This window comes from Vicia villosa, unplaced genomic scaffold, assembly GCF_029867415.1.
Source record: "Vicia villosa cultivar HV-30 ecotype Madison, WI unplaced genomic scaffold, Vvil1.0 ctg.001361F_1_1, whole genome shotgun sequence".
Lineage (NCBI taxonomy): Eukaryota > Viridiplantae > Streptophyta > Magnoliopsida > Fabales > Fabaceae > Vicia > Vicia villosa.
In genome coordinates, this window is record NW_026705590.1 from 223,829 (window position 1) to 246,707 (window position 22,879).

A 22,879-nucleotide genomic window follows, 5' to 3' on the forward strand; every position below is an offset into this window, starting at 1 on the left:
TCTATTATTTTTTCTGAATTTACATTCTTGATCCCATGCGCTGACATGCAGGTAGTCCACCTTGCGCCCTCAGATCTGAACCTTTAATTCATCCACTAGCCAGATCCAACAACCTAGATTAGTACCCATACCATAGACCTTAAAAGCAACCATACTGAATCCCAACCCTAATAACCTAAATTAGTTTTAATTAATTATATGTTTTAATTAATTCTTTTTAATATATTTATTTATATGATAATAATTATTTTTATAAATAATTTAACATATAATATTTATGTTAAAAATTCTAATTTGTTGTTCGTTCCGATTAAATCAATTAATCGCTATGGTCAATAATAAATTTTAATTAAAATGTTATTTAATTAAAATATAATTAATTTCTATTTGATTAAATGGTTTCGACTATCTTATTAGTCGCGATGATTAGTCTTTCTATTGTTCTTATTCTAATTCGTTATTCTTTCAATCGATTGCGAGGGGTAACGGCGCAAACTAATTACTAAAAATTATAAAAAAATATCCTAATTCGTTATTAGTAATAATCAGATCAATTGATTAAAATTGGTAACGATACAATTTCAAATCTGTTAACTATGGCGATCGAATCTATTGATCGTTGCGGTTAATAGTGCAAAATTAAATCAGGGTTGTACGCCCAAACCTCAAAACACTTTTCAAACCTTTCAAAACCTCAATATCAAACTACGGATTTTCATCCTCATTCAAAACTACGACAGGTCAGTCAAAAAGCCTTCAAACCATTCAAACTCTAACTCTAAGGGCGTACAACCCTTCCCCGAACTACGTAGACTCTGATCCTCCATAAGGAGGTACGTAGGCACTTGGATAACCAAGGCGAGTCCCCTTCCCTCTAAATCTCATTTTTTCCGTTTCATTTCCCTTAATTATTTAACCCTCGAAAGCATAAACCTTACCTTAATACTCTTAGCCATAAAACTGTTGACCTTAGATTCAAAGCCATAGGAAAGGGTTGAGGGTGCCTAACACCTTCCCTCGACCTGAATATAGTATCTTACCCTGATCTCTATACTGCGTAGGGTTTCCTATTCGCCCTTCAGAATAGGTGGCGACTCTAAACCTTAAAGTTTTAGGCAGGTTGCTACATCAGGATCTGGCCCTTCTTTCAGTAAAGGTTCTTCATAATCTTTGGCTTTCAAATACATAATTTCTTCATCGGGGAAGTCATCTTGTAGAGATTGGCCATCATTAATGGGTTGATGAGCCAAATGGTAAGCCAGAACACTTCCTTTGATAGCTTTTTGGGCACGATATTAGACATCGTACTCGGATAATAACATCTGCCAGTGGGCAATTCTCCCAGACAAAGCAGGCTTCTAAAAAATGTAATTGATTGGATCCATTTTGGATAAATTATATGTCGTATGAGTCAACATGTAAGACCTTAATTGAGGAGCAGACCATACGAGAGCGCAACAAGTTTTCTCGAGTAATGACTATCTTGTCTCACAGTCGGTAAACTTTTTTCTCAAGTAATAAACAACATAATCTTTTCGACCAGACACGTCTTGCTGACCCATGACACATCCCATGGAATCTTAAGCCAGTCAAATACATAATTAATGATCTTCCTTCTACTGGAGGGATCGAAATTGGAGGTTCCAATAGGTATGCTTTGATACTATCAAAAGCTTTGCGAAAATCATCCGTCCATTTACAATCTTGGTCCTTACGGAGAGGTTTGAATATTGGCCCACAAGTTGCAGTCATATGAGGGATAAATTTGGAGATGAAATTCAATAGTCCAGGAAATCCTCTAACTTGTTTCTCTGTTCTTGGTGGATGCATTTCTTGAATACCTTGAATTTTTTGGGATCAACCTCGATACCTCTTTGGCTAACGATTAAACCTAAGAGCTTTCCAGAGCTGACACCAAAGGTGCATTTGCTAGGATTCAAATGAAGTTTGTATTTTCTCAGATGTCGAACAACTTCAATAAGTGCCCCACGTGTTCTTCTTCATATGTATACTTTTCAATTATGTCGTCCACATAGGCTTCAATTTCCTTGTGTATCATATCATGGAAGAGATTAGTCATGGACCTTTGATAAGTTGTCTTATCATTCTTCAAACCGAAAGGCATCACACGGTAACTAAATGTACCCTATGGTGTGAGAAACGATGTTTTGTCCATGTCTTCAGGCGCCATCATGATTTGATTGTAGCTAGAGAATCCATCTATAAATGAGAAGACATTAAACTTAGTTGTACTATCAACCAACATATCAATATGCGGTAATGGGAAATCATCCTTATGATTAGCTCTGTTTAAGTCTCGATAGTCAACACACATTCTAACTTTTCCATCCTTCTCAGGAACAGGCACTATGTTGGCCAATCATCGAGGATATTCTGGAGTGACAACGAAACTAGTATTGATCTACTTTTGAACCTCTTATGTAATCTTATCTGCCATATCTGGATAAGTTCTTCTCAACTTCTATTTGACTGGTGGACATTCTGGTTTCAATGGCAATATGTGCTCTGCAATATTGGTATCCAACCCAAGCATATCTTGATACCTCCAAGCAAAGACATCCACATATTCTTTCTGTAGCTTAACCATTCTTTCTTTGACACTTGCATCGAGCAATGCCTGAATTCGCACTTCTGTTATCTCATATTTAGTACCCAAATTGATTACTTCCAAAGACTCTTTGTGCGGTCAAATGATCTTTTCTTCGTGCTCAAGTAGACGGGTGATCTCATCAGGGATTGCTTCGTCACTTTGCTCTTCAGCTTCGTACACAGGATATTCAAAATTGGGAGAGAGCCTAGGATCATTGTTTTCAATGGGTTTAACAAGAGGTAATATGCACATGATTTATGCTATGTTTTTAGAAACATATAAAAATGAATGAGTGTATGTGCAAATTTTGAAAAATCATTGTTTTGTTATTGGTTTTTTATGTGTTACCATTTTTCTGAAACAGACAAAAGATAAACAAAATGGAAGAAAAATTACTTTTTATTAATAATTTGAAACAAAGCCCTACACAAGTTCACTTTTTCCTTGGGCAGAATAAAAGGAATGATTAACACCTGCATGACACAACACTCTTTCGCATTGGGCAGAGCAAAAGAATTTTTTTTAAGACAGAAAATTACTTATACTCGTGAATAACAGAAGAAATGTTGACGCAAGTCCAATTCGGGCTAGCCTCTCCATGAGTCATAAAGCTTGAACATTTTGGATCTGAAGCATCTTCAATGATAGCAGCTACGTCTTTATTGTCTAAACTGATGAATCCAGCGCTCTGAAAGGTCTCTTGTAAAGACTTGTCGTAGTTCATGGATTTTGATTTCTTCCCTCTTGATCTTTGAGGCATGAATCTTATACCACTCTTGTTTTTATTGGTGGGAAGCTCAATGACATGTTCCCAACCTTCATATAATCCCTGTTTAACAACCTCTTGGTCGTATTTCTAAGAAGAGATAGATGCACCAACCCTTTTGTCATGCACGAAGTGGACAATCTCCAAGGCTTGGAACTGAGTCTCAATTTCTTCAATATCAGCGTCAATGTTTTAGAAAGATGACAATTGACTGACAATCATTGTTTGCTCTCCATAGATAGTTATCAACTTGTCATTCTCAACAAACTTTAGCATTTGGTGGAGAGTAGAAGTTACAGCTCCAGCACTATGGATCCATGGTCTTCCCAATAGATAACTATAAGTAGGATAAATATCCATTATTTGGAAAGTGATTTCGAACTCATGAGGTCCGATGTGAATGGGTAGATCAATTTCTCCTATGACAGTGCGCTTTGATCGATCAAAGGCTTTTACAATAACTCCGTTTAATCTCATAGGTGTCCCTTGATAAGACAACCTATCTAGAGTTCTTTTTGGCATAACATTCAGGGAAGATCCAGTGTCATCCAATACATTCATCAAGATATCATCTTCGTATTTTGCAAATATGTAAAAGTCATGGTTGTGTTCTCTTTGAGGAATCTCTTGCATTGTGTTGTCAAGCAACTTAATGGTCATATCTTTTTTAACATAATTGGGTTCGCTTCTTCCTTTAATCTCTTCTTTCAGTTGTCCTAATCCCATTATAATCTGAATGTCTCCTTGCACACTGGCACACCCTCGCGAGCTTTTATTACATGTAGGGAAATTAGCATGACTGAAATCGATCAGCCCTAATCTAACAAACTTGTCATTTATATTTGGCAAGAATCCATGCACGGAGCGAACATCAGATTCATAGCTCTTCTTTGAACATTCTCCAATTATATTGACAGAATGGACTTCTTCATTTCTTCTTCTTCGGGTCATACTAATAATTCCTCTATCCATCAAACTTTGAAGATCATCAACCACGGTCGTACACCCACAAATGGAATTAGAGCAGATCGAACAAGCACTATAATTATGGAGAGGAAAATAGTCAAGTTCACACAGGAGGGGGTGCATTTGCACCAAAGACTTTGTTGATTCACGTATGTCATACACACGCTCATAAATAGGTTGAATGTGCACAATATTGACTGCCCCGTGATTGGGTAAAGGATTATCTTGAACATTTGGATTAACATCTTTGAAAGTAAGTACGCCACTTCGGACCAGTTTTTGAACTTCATTCTTTAGTGGATAACAATTTTCAACAGTGTGACCATGAACACCTTTGTGGAAAGTACAAAAAGCGTCTTCTTTCTACCAGTATGGAGGATTAGTAAGAGTAGGTTATGGATCCCTTAGTTGGATCAAACTTCTTTGCAGCATTGCAGGGAGAAGTTCAATATAACTCATCAGAATAGGATCAAAAGATGGCTAACTTGGAGCCTTTTGTTGATTTTGTTGTTGAGGAGCCTGTTGTCGAGGTTGTTGTTGAAGCCGAGGTCTTGGTTGAACATTTTGTTGCGGAGCCGAGTTAATGATAGGAGTAACATCAGCAATCTGTTGAGGCTGATATTGTCTCTTACTTCCTCTTGAGACAGTGCTCACAGTTTCTTCTTTCTTTTTGATAAAATTGCTACCAAACTTCTTTAATGAACCAATTTCTTTTGATAAACGGCCCTCTCGGATACCTTCTTTAAGTCGCATCCCCATGTTTACCATCTCAGTAAAATCATTGAGTGCGCTTGCCACCATTTGTTCGTAATATAATGTACTCAAAGTCTTGAGAAAGACCTTAGTCATTTCCTTCTCTTCCATTAGAGGGATGATTTGTGCAGCTATTTCACGCCACCTTTGTGCGTACTCTTTGAACGACTCTTTCTCTTTTTCAGACATAGCACGAAGTTGATCTCTGTCCGGTGCCATATCAATGTTGTATTTGTATTATCTGATAAATGCTTCACCCAAGTCATGGAAAGTACGAATGTTTGTACTATCCAAGCCCATGCACCACTTCAAAGCATCTCCTGAAAAGCTATCTTGAAAGTAATGAAGCAGTAGGCGTTGATCTTCAGTATACATGGACATCTTCCTGGCGTACATAATCAAGTGGCTATGAGGACAAGAATTCCTTTGTACTTCTCAAATTCTGGGAGTCTGAACTTGGAAGGAACTCTGACATTCGGTACCAAACACAGATCATTGACTTCTTTCCCAAATAGATTTTTTCCCCTTAGGGCCTTGATCTTTTTTTGCATCTCTAGAAATTAGTCTTCAAACTCTTCTATTCTTCCCATGCCTTCGGAATGTGCACTATGGAATATTTGCTTGTTGTGAAGAGGAACATGATTCACTACAGCAGGAGTAGTGGTCGTAACAGCTTGAGGGATTGCAGCTTGTTGAGCCGGAATCTGTTGCCCAACCAATTGGAAATCCATCTCTATCCCTTGAGATCAAAATGACTTTACCATCTCCTATCATAAGTGCACTCAAATTCGGGTTAGGATTTATCTCACTTCAAAGGGGAATCAAGCCCTTTTCCTAATACTACCTACAAAAAGTAACAAGTATTCACAATGATAGTTTATAATGACAATAATAACAGCAATGATAATATACATGACAAAAAATAGGGTCAACCCTCTTAAGAATAATATAATGTCCCCAGGAGAGTTACAACTTTTCTGTAGCGGTGAAATTTTGAGACTAGATCCATTGATTGACTTAGGTCAGACATTTTAATAGAGTCGCCACCGCGCTTTATTGTTTCCAAAGGAAATGGAAAAAAAGAGCAAAATAAAATCCACAGAAGTTTTTAAAATCAAAACTAATAAACTTATTAGAGATCTTTAGTTCGGGGGTTGGTTATGCAAGGCAGAGGTATTAGCATCCCTCATGATAAAACGAGTTTAATAACAATTACTATTAACATATTAATACGTTGTTCGGTCTCCAACTTATCATCGATCAAAATAATTCTCAAGCTCTCAGCGGATTCTATTCCCTTTTCGATTACAAGATACATATTCCTAATTTCTGAATTAATAGACGAATTAAAACAATCGCGAATTAAGCAAACGCGATAAAGCAAATGCGGATTAAGCAAACGCGATTAAAGTAAAGGAACACACACCCATCAAAATAAACTAATCAACTCTAAGAGAAATCGAATTAAGAATTTAAATATCAGAGATAAAAAATGAAAGGAAAATAGATTGGGAAGAAGAAGATGAATTTGTAAAATTAATTTTTTAAAATTCGTCCTCTCATTCCTGTTACATCAACAATTTAAACTTAAAAAAAAAAAATCACGTCAGCAACTTTAAACCATCTAGTTTTTTTTTTTTAACATATGACTGATGTTCGGAGCTAAAATTAAGTGAAATTCTATATTTAAGAAATTTATCCAACCCAAAAAAACTAAGACGAAAAGCATAAACACGACAACTTACCTTCATCAATTAACTATTTAAGCCTTAAAGATATATAATATTATTAACAAACTCTCATCCAAGATTTGCTCGGATGTGGAGGAAATAACTATTACTATTAAATTTCTTGTGAACGAAGATGACAAGAGACAAAGTGAGGAAAAATTTATAAACTAATATCATTTGGTTTATGTTCTCCATAGATTTTTTGCAATTATTTTTCTAACCTTAAAAAAAATTGATAATAAAAAATAGCATTAGTTATTTAAATTTTTATTTACGATTTCTATTATTTGATTCTTAGAAAAGCTTTTCATATTTTGTACATGCACCAGCATATATAAATATAAAATGTAAATACAAATTTAAATGTATTTTTAATTTTAATTATTTTAAAAACATTCCATGTTTTCGTAGAAAACATTCTATATTTTCGTAGAAAACATTCTATGTTTCTTCTCAATCTATTTTTTTAAATATTTAATTTTAATTATTTACAAAAAATTAGACCCTATATTTTGAATTTGTACATGAATGGGTGTATGTCTAAATATGCATATATATTTTTTAAATGACAATTATTTAATATTTTATGCACATTCTTCCTGTTTCTGTATTAATGTATTTTTTAAATAATAAAAAATAGCACTACAACCTATATTTTGAACACCAGTTCAAAAAATATATTAATTTCCTTTCAGAAAAATTTTAAAAACCGTTTATTACCTGCATTTTTATTAAGCATGATTGGTAGTTTTATATATATTATAATTTTTTGCGTATATTGATATATTTTAAGTTTTCTATCAACTTTTTTAAAATCCATATATAAAATTTAATATTTTATTAAAATTATAAGAGTCAACCTTTCTTTTTGAAAAAACTTAGAAAACTTGAGACTCTGAATCTAACATTTTATTTTTAAGTGAGGAAACAGTGAGAGTGGTGATATCATGGAAGTTGAATACGAGTGGGTGATGGGAAAGTTATGGTGGACAATTGGGTTGATAGTGATAAGCAGTGTTGTGATATTGTTGGAGAAAGTGTTGTTGAAGCCAAGAAGGATTCGGTCAGTGATTGAAAAACAAGGTATCAATGGACCAAAGCCATGTTTTCCCTATGGCAATATTTCTGAGATGCAGCAAATTCGTCCTCAAACTTCTGCTTCTGCTGATCCGTATCAGGAATGGATTCATTCCTTGTTCCCGTATTTCCAAACCTGGAAACAACGCTATGGTATGTCGATTTTTCGTTTATTTTGTATATACTTTTAGAGTTTTTTTTTTTTGTAAATTTTGTTAATTAATGTACTAATATGTTGTTGGGGCATTTGGGAGAAGTTCTTGAGTTGAGGGGAAGACGAATTTGCCATTGATGCCTCTTGGAACTGTTGTTCTTGTAGCTGTTGATTTTGATGATAGTGTGTTTGCTTTCTGTGACAGTGTATTTGTTAGTGTCGTCATCCTTTTGTTAGTCTAGTGTGTGGTTTTTGTTGTTTTCCTTTTGTTGTTTTTTGTGGTGTCTGTATTATTGTTGTTTTACTTTGTGGCATGGCATTCTTATGGTTTTGTTAATTATCATATTTTATTTAAGTAAATTTTAATTGTGAAAATTTTGAAACTTATAATATATTATGTCTATCTTTTTAAAGGTGGTGTTGATTATATAATGTTTGTTTTAAAATATATTTTTATTAGAGTTTAATATTGAAAAAAAATACAGCCAATGACGATCATGAATCAGAACAAATTAGACTGAAATTTTTTATAAACTTGTATGATATAGCAAAATGTTATATTCTAATTGAATGACACTATAAATTTTTATACACTGTCAGTGCATAACCATTAAACTTTTTAATATTAGTGTATTATTGTGTAAAGAAATATTATGCAGATATTAAATCAAAATATTTTAAAGTATCAAATTATATAAGTAATTTAAAATTTATTGACGAAATATATGATTATCATTGATTGATTGGCAATGTAAAAATAATTTATATTGTTTGTATGCTATTTTTTTATTAATAATTACAATTTTTTTATTAATAATTAAAATTGTATAAGTTTATCCTTTACCGTTTGAGAAAAATAGATAGAGAAGAGAATATTTAAAAAATAAAAATGTATTTTTTATTTTGTCTATTTTCAATCAGTCAATTTAGTTATTAAATTTTTTCAAAAGGGTATAGAATAATGAAAAGTGTTTAATTTTATAAATGTTCTAAATTTTTGTTAATTTGATTAATTGTGTTGTTTTGGTGAACTTGTACAATGATGATCAGGTTCAATTTATCTATACTCTACCGGATTGAAACAACATCTATACGTGGGGAAGCCAGAATTAATAAAAGATATAAACTTGCATACATCCCTAGATCTAGGCAGGCCTTCATATCTAAGCAAACCATTAATGCCTATGCTTGGAAATGGCATCCTCAGAGCCAATGGACAACTATGGTCTTTCCAGAGAAATCTTATTGTTCCTGAATTCTTCATGTCCAAAATTAAGGTTAGTATACACTAAGTTTGGAAGCTCCCTATAAGTTTGATATGGTTCAACCGTTGCAGATCAAATAGGGGCTTCATTTTGTCACGACATAACCGTGACAAATATTTTATGAAATCTTATTTAGTCGGGTTTCAACTGTGACAAATTTTAAAGGTTGTGTTGTATAGGCTACGCCTTCAAAGACTGTCCTGCTATACAATTCGTTATTAGTTCATCTGTATACTATATGTTGATTGGTGTTTATTTTATGTAGAACATGATAGATATTATGGAGGAATCTACAATAACAATTATCAAAAAATGGGAGAGTTGTATAAAAGAAAATGCAGAAAAGATTGCAGAGATAGTGATTGAAGTTGATTTGAAGATTCTTACAGAAGACATTATTTCAAAAGCTTGTTTTGGCAGCGATTACACACAAGGAAAGCAAATATTTTCAAAATTGAAAGATATGCAAGCTGCCCTTTCAAAGCCTAGTATACTTTTTGGCTTTCTAAACCTAAGGTAACACTAAAAATCAATCATTGTTATATTGAGATATATGCTTAGTTAACCAATGTTATTATTATGCATACACAGTTTTTTTCAAACTAAGGAAAGCAAAGAGATGTGGAGGTTGAAGAAAGAGGTGGACGAGTTGGTTATGAACATCGTCCACAATCGTGAAATACAAAACCGAGAGAACAATATAAACGAGAAACGAGGTGATCTATTACAAAAAATACTAGAAGGTGCTTCAAATGACGTCGGCCAGAACAAGAATCCAATAATTATAGATCTCTGCAAAAATATATACTTTGCTGGCTCTGAGTCAACTGCTCTTGCAATTTCTTGGACATTGCTGATGCTTGCATTACATCCGGAATGGCAACAACGCGTTCGTTCTGAAATTTTGGATACTTTCGATAACAATTCGCCTCGTTTTTTTGACGACTCTAGCAAACTTCAAAAATTGAAAGTGGTTAGTACATTTCAGATTTTACTATTTTAGTATCCTAAAAATCTTGAAATGAGGTAGCAACGCAGCTTTTTGTCTGTTCGTCTTTTATTTCTGTATAATGTCATGTATATATAAACGATTAACTTAAGATTTTTCTAATGCAGCTAACAACTGTGATTCAAGAGAGTTTACGTCTATACGGACCTGGAGTGTTCGCGACAAGGGAAGTTTTAGCTGATATGAAGTTGGGAGATTTCGTGCTCCCTAAAGGGATCTTTACCTGGCTGTTCATTCCATCGCTGCATCGCGACACTGATAATTGGGGGCCGGATGCCACAATATTCAAGCCAGAAAGATTTGATAACGGTGTTTCTGCAGCTTGTAAGTATCCTCAAGCATATATACCATTTGGACTTGGGAGTCGAAGCTGTCTTGGTCAAAACTTTGCCATTACTCAAATGAAGATAATACTCAGTCTTCTTATTTATAACTTCTCCTTTGAGGTTTCACCTAATTATAGGCATTTTCCTGTCTATAATATGCTGTTGATGCCAAAATATGGTTTAAAACTTCTTGTTAGCAAGGTTGATAACGTGGGAAAATGAGTTTGGTTCTGTTATGCTCCTTGTGTTGTTTTGAATTATTACTGGACAAGGATTGTTAATTTTTGTGGTGAATTTGATGGTTTTAACTAGTATAAATAATACATCCTACGTTATCAATAATATATCTTGCTGAGTATTTTCTTTAAGAGAATTGATATTGTTACACCAAAAGTTAACAACTACACCGTATTATGATACGGTTTGATTTTTTTATTATATTAAATAATTAATTTTTCACTTTTTTCAATGGAAATGAATACATATACCTATTGTATTTTACATGGTGTAAGGTATGGTGTAAAGTTTTGGTGTAAGCATAGCATCCCTCTTTCTTTAATGTCTTTTATTTTTCACATATATTAAAATGCATAGGAATTTTAAGAAACAAATTTTTTTTGAACTGTCCTGAAATGTGACGTATCTCGATTTAAAGGATTTCATGATAGGCACCATATTTCGGGCTTGTAGATTGTATGGAATCTCCATAGTCATGCTTTTAAAAACTAATCACAATTACAATTATTTATTTTACAAATTCTCACATACCAGGGACAATTTAAGAAGATGTGGGAGCAACTTAGCCTTTTTTTGTTTTTTTTTAAGCAAGCTTCATTAAAGGAGAACAAAAGTTCTCAAACTCGATTACAAAAGATCCGAGAAAAGACTCGGAAAAAGGAAAATTACACACAAAATGAAATTTAAGAGATATAAAACAAAGGGTTTTTACAAAACTCGTAAAAATTATAATTGGTTTGGGTAATATTCCCAATAAATGACCACCTCCAAAGCAACGCTTTAATGCTCCAAACGATATCCGAAACGCTCCAATCTTCCTCTCTAAATATAATATCATTCCTAATACTCCACAAACACCAAATAGTAGCTAGCCACACACATCCTTCTTTTCCTTTTTTTACCCTCTTGTGAATACAAAAAAAAAAGGATAAACGAAATCGCTAATAAAAGGATAAAATAAGAAAAATTTAATTAGATTAGATTAACAAACAGAAATCAACTAACTAGATTCTTGCATGTCAAGTGTTGAAGCTGAAAACGGCCATTGAAGATAGATGAAGAAGAAGAAAAGATGAAGATGAAGAAAAGAAAGAAAAGCTTATACCATAAGCAACTTACAAGAGTACTTATATAATCAAGCTAACCATAATTACTATAACCAACAAATCATGATTACTTAACTAAGCTAACCATTGTAACAAACTCTAACATTGTTACGAAATACACCTAACATAACATGCTATCATCATGGATATTATGCCTACTAAGGTAAAATCTCTTATTCAGGCGTATGACTTTTTTATTTGTTTTACTAAAAGACTTTTTACTACGGTCCGACTTAAAAACCGTAGTGATATGGTAAGGCTTACAGACTTCGATTTCCAGCACCTTTACAATATAAATGTGTCACTTATAATCTTAATATTTATAATAAAAATTAAATACCTTTTACTACGATTAGAAAGATAAACCATTCTACCTATATTTTATCACGGCCTTTTTAAGTAACCGTGGTTAAAATTTTAACATATATTTAAGCAAAAGTTTGCTATTTCAAAAGAGAACAACTGTCTCTCTCAAAAAGAAACTCTAACACTCTCTCAAGCCTTTTCGTTACGCCATGAACAGTCAATAAGTGCTTTTTCTGCCTAAATTAAACTATCAGAACTTGGACACTAAAAAACAAAGAACCAGGCCTATTTATAAAGTTGGAAACTGGTAAAATCGTCCAAAAATCGTGTTGAAATAGTTGCAGAAAAAATCAGCTGAAGTGGGAGAGAACTTGGTCCTTCAGTTGCTATTTTTCAAGCCTCAAAACCCATGGCGAACGGCATGGCCTCATGGTGAACGCCATGAGTGCAAAGAGGCGAAAATGTGGCTTTCAGGTCCATGGCGAACACCATGGCCCTGTTTTGTTGATTCTAAGTTTTCCTTATTGTATTTGGTGGCTCCCTATGGTTGCCACTTCATGGCAAAGGCCATGAAGGTCGCCGCCAGTGCATTTTCTTCATAAAAGCTTTGTTTTGCACCGTTTTCTCGAGCATCGACTCCTACTTATACAACACCTGAAATCCATGCAATATACCAGCGCAACGCCAAAAAAGGTAACAAAATAACAAATACTGAGTGAATCGAGTAAGAACATATGGTATATTATGTGGTTATCAAAGGTCCTTGCATGTGCAGATCGTCAGATAGATGTGGAGCGTATCTTTAGAATAACAGTTGTAGATATTTCATCGTACTTACCAATGTTGTGTTCAGACAGATTTTCCAGGCACTGACTTAGTGGGTAAACAACATTTCATTTTTTTTTAATGCTATAATTTTAAATCTTTTAAATCTTTCTTTTGATGTTGTTTTATATAATTGAAGTTAGATAATCGATTGTACGGTTTACTCACTTCAACAAGATTTTTAAATATCCAATCAATGTAATTTCTCTAACATATTTATCTGATATATTTTTTCATGTTTTCATTTTTATAATAAGAACATTCTCATAATTTATTGAGTCATATTTTCATTGTTTTTAAAATACTGTTTGGATCAATGCATAAAAATTGATGTATATTATTAGTCTATATTTAAAGTTATGTGAATATTTATGGACCGAAAAACAAATTTTAAAACATATAATAATTTTAAATTTATAACTATGTAAATATTAATCAATTGAATAAATAAATTTAAACTTAACAAATGAGAGTGAGCCATATGCGATATGTAATGTGAATCTCCTCGTTCTTGAATAATTCTTTGAAAGAATTAGAATTCAATTATGAAAAAATCCTTAATTTTAATCCTCCATCTATAATTCATATTTAGTGGTATTAAACCTTTCAATTTCGCCACACTCTCCAATACCGTCTTTCAACTGAAACAAAGGTATTTGTTGACCCATAAGATATAGTAGCTTAGTAAGGTTTGTTTCTTATTCTCCTTTGGCAAGTCACTATTACACTTAAATCCACGATCTATAGGTTCGGGAATCGGGAGCATGGATTTTGGAATTTTAAATACCTCTCCAGTTCTATAGCATACCAAGTTTAGACATGTAGAGTGGAAATGAATATCCAAATTAAAAAAAATAATTAATGTTTTATAGAAAATTATAGAAAATCATAGTTAATCCAGTAGGTTGAGGGCAACTGATTCAAATGTTCATCATTATGTGCTTCGGTACAAAGGTATCAAATCATCTTTAGTGGCAATTGAAATAGTCTTCTTTGCTTTATTTCCAGCAATAAAACCGTTTGAACCATACATGAAAATTAAACTCAACTATAAAAGAATTAGAATAAAAACCATAAGAAGTATTCTTGATACTCACAAGATGTATTATTCATATCAATCAAAACCAACAAAGTCTGTCACCCCAAGAACTACATAGTCTTAAATGATCATAATTATTCAAAACAACACAAACCACAATCATCATTTTCCCGTATTACGCTTGCTAACATGAAGCTTCATACCATACTTCGGCACCAACAAGAAATTCGACCCAGGGCAATGCACATAGTTTGGCGAAAGCTTAAGGTCGAAATTGTAGACCATAAGAGCGATCACGATCTTGATTTCCGTCAGGGTGAAGTTTTGACCTAAGCAAAATCGACTCCCATATCCGAATGGCATGTAAGCTTGAGGATACTTACAAGCACCCGAAAGACCATTAGCAAATCTTTCTGGCTTGAATTCAGTTGCATCCGGCCCCCAATTATCAACATCGCGATGCAGCAATGGAACAAACATCCATAGGTACAATCCTTTAGGCAGCACTAAATCACCAATCTTCAAATCAGCAAAAGTCTCCCTTGAGTTCGTCACTGCGGGCCCATAGATACGCATACTCTCTAGAACCACCATTGTTAGCTACATAATAAATAAACACATCGAAATGTTAGCGTAATGGTAAGAGTTTAGCTTTATAATTTTAAAATATAAAGTTCAAATTTCATTAGAGATAAAATATTGATATAAATAAATTGTTGATATTTATAAATCAACGAATTTAAAAATAAAATAAAAACTAACCGTTTTCATCTTTTGAAGTTTGCTCATATCTGTAAACGAAGGAGGCACATCATCACCAAAGATCTCCGAAATCTCATCTCGAATACGTTGTTGCCATTCGGGATAAACCGAGAGGAGATACAAAGCCCAAACAACAGAAATAGCAGTGGATTCAGAGCCAGCAAAGTAGATACTTTTGCAGATATCTATAATCAACTGGTTCATGTCATGGCCAGGTTTCAAAGTACCCTTTCCACTAGCATTCAAGAGTTTCTCCTTTGCAACACCTTCTATTATCTTCTGTAATAGATCATTTTGTTTCTCACCATTGTTGTTCTCTTGGTTTTGCTTTTCGCGAGCATGTATGATATTCATTATCAATACATCCACCTCTTTTTTCAGTTTCCATACCTCTTTGCTTTCTTTTGAAGGGAGAAAACTGTGATAAACATCATATACAAACAATTAACTTAATTAGTTCATGGTACATGATATTATAAGATAATGTTGATCTCTCTGTAGCAGACACTTTTGAAAAAATGTATCTGTGCGGCTGTATACGTCTGAAACGTACACAGATATATGACGTCGACGTGTCCGTGACTGTGTCGTGTTTTTGGTATACATGTTTGACATGTGTTAATTTATTTATGGAACAAATTACCTTAGGTTTAGAAATCCCAAAAGAGTACTAGTCTTGGAAAGCTTGTTTTGTATTCCTGCTAATCTTTCAAAAATATATTTTCCTTGCTGATAATCACTGCCAAAACATGCTTTTGAAATAATATCCTCAGAAAGAACCTTGAGGTCATTCTCAATCACTATCTCTACTACCTTGTCTTTACTCTCATTTATTAACCTTTCCCATTTTTGGACAATTTCTAGGGCTGAACCTTCCATATAACCTACCATAGTCTACATAAAATAAACAAAAATAAATAAATATTTGTATTCATAGAATAATTATTGCACATCAAAAATATATATATATATATATATATATATATATATATATATATATATATATATATATATATATATATATATATATATATATATATATATATATATATATATATATATATATATATATATATATATATATATATATATATAATGGTAATCTGCAATCGCAATTGCGGTCATAATTATTGATGCAAGAGCTTTCCAACCACATTGAATTATAATCATTTAATTATCATCAAAAGTCACATCAAACAATTTCGGCTTCAAACACCTTCCGATTAAAATTCAAGTTGTAACAATCGAATGTTCGTCACTGTAATCACATTGACTGCAATCATAATACTCGTAATTGCAACCACAACTTAAAATTATAAAATAGATACATTAGTTATTTAATAAATTTAAAAAATAAACTTTTCTATAAAAAGAAAAAAATACTGTAGAGGGAGTAAGGAAGAAATTGAGGTAGCATGTACTAACCTTAACTTTGCTCATGAATAATTCAGCAATAATAAGATTTCTTTGAAAGATCCATGATTTTCCATTGGCTCTGAGAATACCATCTCCAAGCATTGGCAATAATGCTTTGTTTAGATACTCAACCCTACCAAGATCAGGGGACATATGCACACTCAAATCTTTGATAACCTTACCATCCTCAACATACAAATGTTGCTTGATTCCAGTGGAGTAGGTAAACAATGAGCCTGATCATTATATTAGATCACCAAAATGACAGGGCTTAGTAGGATAAATAAAGATTAATAACAAAAAGAAAATCACCTATCTAAATATCTAAAAATGAATTTGATTTATTAAATAATGCTAAATCATTTAAAACAGTTTTAAAATATTTTAATTAAAAGAAGATATTTAACATGTGCAAAAAATTATTTAAAGCTTAATATTATTTTACATTTTCAATGCATTTTATTTTTCATTTTTTATTCTAAATACTAGTAATTAGTTTTTTGCATTTTATAAGTTTTTTTATCATCACCACCAATAACAGATTTACATCCTTCTAGATAATATGTTAACTAACAAAGTTAAATTAAATTAAATTATTATAAGTATTAGTGAAAAATTAAAATAATAAAAAATAAATTAATACAATACCATATAAAAAAAGTATTAATCTTATTGGGCTCTTTAAAAATTTTGGGATCAATTTGCAGATTTATTTGATAATAATATAAACTGGATCTAAACACTTATACTTAAATCAGAATCAAAATTAATTTAAGTATGAGTGTCATGAAAAGAAAACACAAGTAAGAAGAGTTCAACAGTCATAGTTAAATTTCTTTAGATAAAAATAAAAAATATAAAAATGAAAAATAAAATGCATTGAAAATGTAAAATAATATTAAGCTTTCAACTAGTCACGACTATTGTCAAATCATACTGATAGATTACTAAATGATGAATCTTTATTGAATGAAGTGTAAAACTATTTTACAATTTCTTCTGTGCCCTACTTTTAATCTGAAAATAAAAAATAAAAATTTGACATACCATATTGTTGTTTCCATGTATGAAAATATGGAAACAAAGAATAAACCCAATCTTCAGTGATATCAGCAGATTCAGGACGTTGAGGACGAATCTTCTGCATCTCAGTAACATTTCCGAATGGAAATGAAGGCTTTGGTCCTTTGATACCTTGTTTTTCAAGCATCTTTCGAATCCTTCTTGGCCTCAAAATCACTTTCTCCACCAATATCACAACACTGCTTATCACTATCAACCCTACTGTCCACCATAGTTTTTTCAGCCACTGGTATTCAAGCTCCATAATATCAACAACACTCTTTGTGCTAACTCTTAAAATCTCAAGTTTTCTAATCTTTTTCTTGTTCTCTTTGGTTAACAACTATTCTTCCCTTTTTATACACTCAATAAAAATTGTTTAAAGTTAAGATAACTATTAAAATACTTTGACTGGAATATAATTAAAAAAGGTTTTGGAATCAAAAGTAATATTTTAGTAAGGAAATTAGATAAATTTCATGTTTCTAGATTTATTAATTTAAGGTTTTTATCCTTTATTTATTTGTATCATGTAGTATTGATTAAGAGTTTCATTTTGTAAATTTTATGCTTCTAGATTTAAATTATTTTTAGCAATAATATTATTAAAAAAATAGTTAAAAATGACGTAATAAATTTTTCTTTTTATTTAAGTTTTTTATTTTTAGATACAATTATATATTTCTCAAATTTTTAAAATCTTTTGTGAAATGAGTTTTTAAGAGATATATATGTTTTTTTTATATAAAACAACAATGTATTAATTTGTCTCTTAGATACTCTGTATAGATTAACGGTAATTTAACAATAATTGGTTCTGTTTGATAAGTCAAGTTTTCGAGCTTATAGCTTATGTCTTATGTCTTATAAGCTCATATGATAATTTAGACCTGTTTGCTAACGGTCTTTTTATTACGAGTTTATAGCTTATTTTATTAGCTTATAGCTTATTTTCCAGACGCTATTTCAAATAGCGTTTTAGTTTATGTCTTATAGCTTATCATTTTTTCTTCCTTTTTTATCCTTATTATTTTAATTAAAATTCGTTTTTAACCCTTATAATTTATTTTAATTTAAAATAAAATAAATATATATTAAATATCTTTTATGTCATTTTACATTTATAAGTTAATTGAACCGCTAATTTTACCAAACACTTCAATTAGCTTATAAGCTATCAGTCTCAAGCATCCGCTATAAGTCATCAGTCATCAGTCATCAGCCATCAGTCGTAAGCTATAAGCTATCAAATAGCTTATCAGTCAACCGCTATTTTTACCAAACAGACAAAAAATAAATAAATAATTTATTTAATTTATTTTAACAATTATTTATGAAATTTTATTTAATCGTATTAATCCATTTTACAAGTCTTAAAAACTGCGACCGTCTTAAAATTTTTAAGTAAATTATCAATTAATCACGTCAGGAAAATTAAGTTTGAAATCAAATGATGTGACACTATTCTAGAATTTTAAAGTACAAAAAGTGTGTTTCTATTTAGATAAGAATGATTAATAATGTAATAAACTAAAATAGTAAAATAAAAGTGTTTCTTCAAGGTTCTAGAATAAAGGTGTGTTTTTACTTTTAATATAACTTTTCATTTATATTTTCATATTCATTTTAAATTTTAATCCTTGTAGAACTTTAACCCGACTTGAAGAAATCATTTTGATTATAAATACATCAAATTAAAAATTTGAATAAGGTTCTGTCTAAAAAAAATTAGCAGTCAGTAATAAATTAATTGATAGTTTATAATTGATGAATGAAGAATAATAATTTATAATGTATAATTGATAGTTGATGACTGATAATTGATAAACTAATTAAATTATTTAATAAAATTAACGATTTAATTAGCTAATAAATGTAAAATGACATAAAAATATTTATTAATCAATAATTAAATATATATTTAAAATTTATAAAAATAATAATAAAAAAATATAAACTATTAGCTATGAACACTATTTAAAATAGCGTCTGAAAAATAACTTATAAACTAATAAAATAAGTTATAAATTTGTGATAAAAAAATTGTTATCAAACAGATTTTTTTATCATACGAGCTTAAAATTTAAGCTTGTGTTTAGACAAGAAAAAAAATAGTATTTTTATTACTAAAAAAATGGAAAAGAAAGTTTAATTTTAACTAGTAAAATGTGAGCTTAGGGGGTGTAAATTGAATATGGGTGTGAGTCAGTAATCCAGGCGCAGGGCCCAAACAGGGAGGCCCAAAGTGATTTTTGTAGAGTTTTCAGGTCTGTCAAAAAACGTTATGGGCTCAGAGGGGGTGTATCAGCAATTTCGTGAGGCACAAAGTAGTATTTGTTTGAATAAACCAAGCCAGCAAAAAATATGGGGTAAATGGGCCAAACGGGGAGTGCATAACGCAGTTCGGCCCAATGGCTTGGATCCATCTTCTTTAGACTTTTATTATATTTTTTATTCAACTTTTTTTATTAAAAAGAAAATTAATTAATTAAAAAAAGGAAAGGGGATTAGGGTTCGTATTGCATGCATTGAACTCTCAGACTCACCCTCTCAATCAAGCGAAACGCAACGGCGGCGACACACCCTTCTTCTCCGATGAAATTGAACTCTCCGGCCACCGTATGCAAAACGAAACAAGCTCCTCTATCCGACTCGCTCTCTCATCTTGCAACTCAGATTCTCGTTTCGATCTCCTCTTTCAAACCTCCACTCTCAATTTCTAAATCAAACGAATAACCATATTTCTAAACCTAAATGCACACACAATGAGAAATGAACAAGAATCAAGACGATAAAGAACCTGTTCGGAGACCTGAATTTCCGGTGCGGTGGCGAAGATTCCCGACCACCACGAAACTCAGGTAATGGCTTTATTCCAATTTGCTATCCAATCTTCATCTTCTACTCTTTCCTTCTTCTTCTTCTTCTTTTTTCTGAAATTTTGTAAATCGTGATTGTTGTGTTGAGTCTGAGTATGAATTAGAGAGAACGAGAACACGAGAGTGACATCACTGAGAGCGTAGTTGTTGCGATTTGTTTGCGTGAGATTAGGGTAGAGTGTTGAGAATAGGTAGCTGAGAAATAAACTCAGTGAGGCTTGAAGGATTGAATAAAGTGAGAGTTGCGGAGAGATGGAAGCATGAGATTGATGATTGAAGAGTTGATGGAGGTTTAGCTCGGTTGAAGGAGTTTCAGAGGTTAAAACTCCAACAATGGTGGTGATCAGCTTTGGTGAAGGTGAGGGAGAGAGATGAATGGTGGAAATGAGCGTGGAGAGAATGAAGAGGAAAGTGAGAGAAAGAGGATGAAGATTGGTGAAGAAGAGAAGGTTCAGAGAGAGAGAGAGAGAGGGAGAGAGAGATAGAGAGATAGAGATAGAGATAGAGATAGAGATAGAGAGAGAGAGAGAGAGGTTAAACGCCGGGCCTGCCGGTTCACCTTTATTATTGGTCGTTCTTGAAGCAAGCTCCATTTCCATTGAGTTCTCAAGATTGTACACGAGACCTGAGAGTATTTATCAGAATTGAATCTACTCCAAAGCTATCAGCACGTATCCAGATCTAAATTCGAAGGGTAGAGTTTTCTATATGTTTTTTAATCAAGAACTTGTTACTTACATGTAAGTTTTCTGGATCTTTCTCAGCATTTTAGAAACATGAGTTAGGTTATTCGCATCTGAGAGCTTCTTACACTAGGGAGGCTGCACATTGGCCAAATGTTATCGGTGTTGTAAGTTGCATTAAAATTGCTTGCGAATTCTGATCCTTGAATGAAGGACGTTATGTTTGTTTTAGCTGGATTTAGGTGCTATATTTGAACTGAGCCGGTGGTTTAGAGCTATATTGTACCATTTTTTTTGCGTTTTGTAAGTATCCGTGAGGTTAGGATTTTGGGGTTGTTGTTGTTTAGGGCTTTAGGGTTCTTAAATGGGGAAACCAAGGTTTGATTCGTGCTCAGGGGACAAAACCGAGTGGAATGGTAGTCTTCTTTCTCATTTCTGGGCGAGGGGTGGAAGTCCGGAGAGGGTGGATACCGGAGAAGACGACCGGAGAGAACCTCCGACGTCTGTGTTTAATGTGTTCGTTTTCTCTCAGATGAGCCTGCGTGGCAGTGTCTCATTGGTGCTTGCCTTGAGCATCTTTTGTTTTTAGTCTTTTTCCCAATGATTGAATGTTGTGTTGGCCTTCTGTGATTGGCTCATACAGAAGTTTTGTCTTAATGCGTTTAAGTAAACTTGACCCATTGATTGTGTGTGTATGTATTCACATCGTTTTAGAAACATAATGGCATAGGTTATGATATACTATACACATGCTGATTAACAATAAAAAAGAAAATAGATGGAACATGTGATATAATAGTGATTCTGGGCCACGTCTGATTTTGGCTAATTGGGCTTAGTTTCCTTTTGATATTCAAACCACACATTGGAGCCCAATACGCTAGAATAAAAGGATTTCAGTTCAAGTATAGTTGCTAATGCACCCCTGGCTTCTAGAGATCCCTTTTCTGTTTAAAATTTGTTTTATCTTAACTTTTGACTCATGATCCATTTTTAACTGAAGTAAAAAAATAAATAAAAATATGATTTAGATAGAATTTTGTGTGTAGATAATTTTAGTATTTTTTTTAGAATTTTAGAATTTATTTTCCTATTTTTAATAAATCTTTTCTTCAATGTGTTCATATTCCTTTCATGTTTTGGTATGTTTTACAAATAATTTTGATTAGAAGCCTTAGGATTGGAATTTCACTACCATTTTTCGTGTGATTTCAGTAGACTCATGTATGATATTGTGTATAAAAAAAATAAAGTTCTAATCCCATTTTTAGAGTAGGTTTTTGCTTAGGGTTTTAGACCCGATTAATGTGTGTTTCTAATTGATGTTTGTGTTGTTTGTGCTCATAATTTAAAATGTACTTGTGCAATTGACTTAGATCCTTTTTGTCTATATAATTAGAGTTGTTTAGGGGCTTTAAGACCTGAAGTTAGATTTTTAAATCATTTCCTCTTATTTTACTTGAATTTTTTCCTTTTCACATGTAAACGCCTCCGTTTTTGGGTAACGATTGTATCATATCTTGTGCAATTAACTTGTGATCTTGTGTGAACCTTTGGGTTTGATTTCATGATAGTCTAGAAACCTATTAGTGGTTATAAATTACTAACTCCTATCATTTGATAACTTTTTTCTAATTCCATTCATAATTTGAAATTGTTTAGCTAGTTTGACCTAGTTTGACCTAGTTTTGTCTAGTTTTTGTTAGAACTTCATGTTGCTTCAAGCTAAGTGATTAAAATAGATTGGTATAAGGTCTTAGACCTATAAATTCAATGTTATGCTACTTAACTCAAGATTAGGTCATGTGTTCATTTGTTTTTTTTTTGTTTTGACTAATTGATATATGTTTGCTAATTGTTAAGTAACGATTCATGCAATACTTTGGTGACTTCTTGTGGATATTTTT

At 32.2% G+C, this 22,879-nt stretch overlaps 2 protein-coding genes across 2 annotated transcripts; one reads left to right on the forward strand and one right to left on the reverse strand.

The window, feature by feature from the left end:
- Positions 1 to 7,695: 7,695 nt before the first annotated feature.
- On the forward strand, positions 7,696 to 11,005 carry LOC131634830 (cytochrome P450 714A1-like). Its single transcript, XM_058905452.1, has 5 exons — positions 7,696 to 8,056; positions 9,108 to 9,334; positions 9,588 to 9,838; positions 9,914 to 10,295; positions 10,439 to 11,005. Exons 1-5 carry the CDS (start codon positions 7,774 to 7,776, stop codon positions 10,877 to 10,879), a joined length of 1,584 nt encoding a protein of 527 aa, XP_058761435.1. The 5' UTR covers positions 7,696 to 7,773; the 3' UTR covers positions 10,880 to 11,005.
- A 3,233-nt stretch (positions 11,006 to 14,238) lies between these two features.
- On the reverse strand, positions 14,239 to 17,688 carry LOC131634831 (cytochrome P450 714A2-like). Its single transcript, XM_058905454.1, has 5 exons — positions 17,396 to 17,688; positions 16,358 to 16,584; positions 15,576 to 15,826; positions 14,933 to 15,350; positions 14,239 to 14,770 (listed from the first exon to the last, which is right to left on the reverse strand). The coding sequence occupies exons 1-5, from the start codon at positions 17,673 to 17,675 to the stop codon at positions 14,333 to 14,335; spliced, it is 1,614 nt and encodes a 537-aa protein (XP_058761437.1). The 5' UTR covers positions 17,676 to 17,688; the 3' UTR covers positions 14,239 to 14,332.
- Positions 17,689 to 22,879: the final 5,191 nt, after the last annotated feature.

Excerpts from the sequence above, each read along its gene's own strand:
- LOC131634830 (XM_058905452.1), top strand. The coding sequence starts at position 7,774 with ATGGAAGTTGAATACGAGTGGGTGATGGGAAAGTTATGGTGGACAATT. Across the intron at positions 8,057-9,107 it reads AACCTGGAAACAACGCTATG|GTTCAATTTATCTATACTCT; the intron begins GTATGTCGATTT and ends AATGATGATCAG. Across the intron at positions 9,839-9,913 it reads TTTGGCTTTCTAAACCTAAG|TTTTTTTCAAACTAAGGAAA; the intron begins GTAACACTAAAA and ends ATGCATACACAG.
- LOC131634831 (XM_058905454.1), bottom strand. The coding sequence starts at position 17,675 with ATGGAGCTTGAATACCAGTGGCTGAAAAAACTATGGTGGACAGTAGGG. Across the intron at positions 15,351-15,575 it reads TTGGGATTTCTAAACCTAAG|TTTTCTCCCTTCAAAAGAAA; the intron begins GTAATTTGTTCC and ends TGTTTATCACAG. Across the intron at positions 14,771-14,932 it reads AACTTCAAAAGATGAAAACG|CTAACAATGGTGGTTCTAGA; the intron begins GTTAGTTTTTAT and ends TTTATTATGTAG.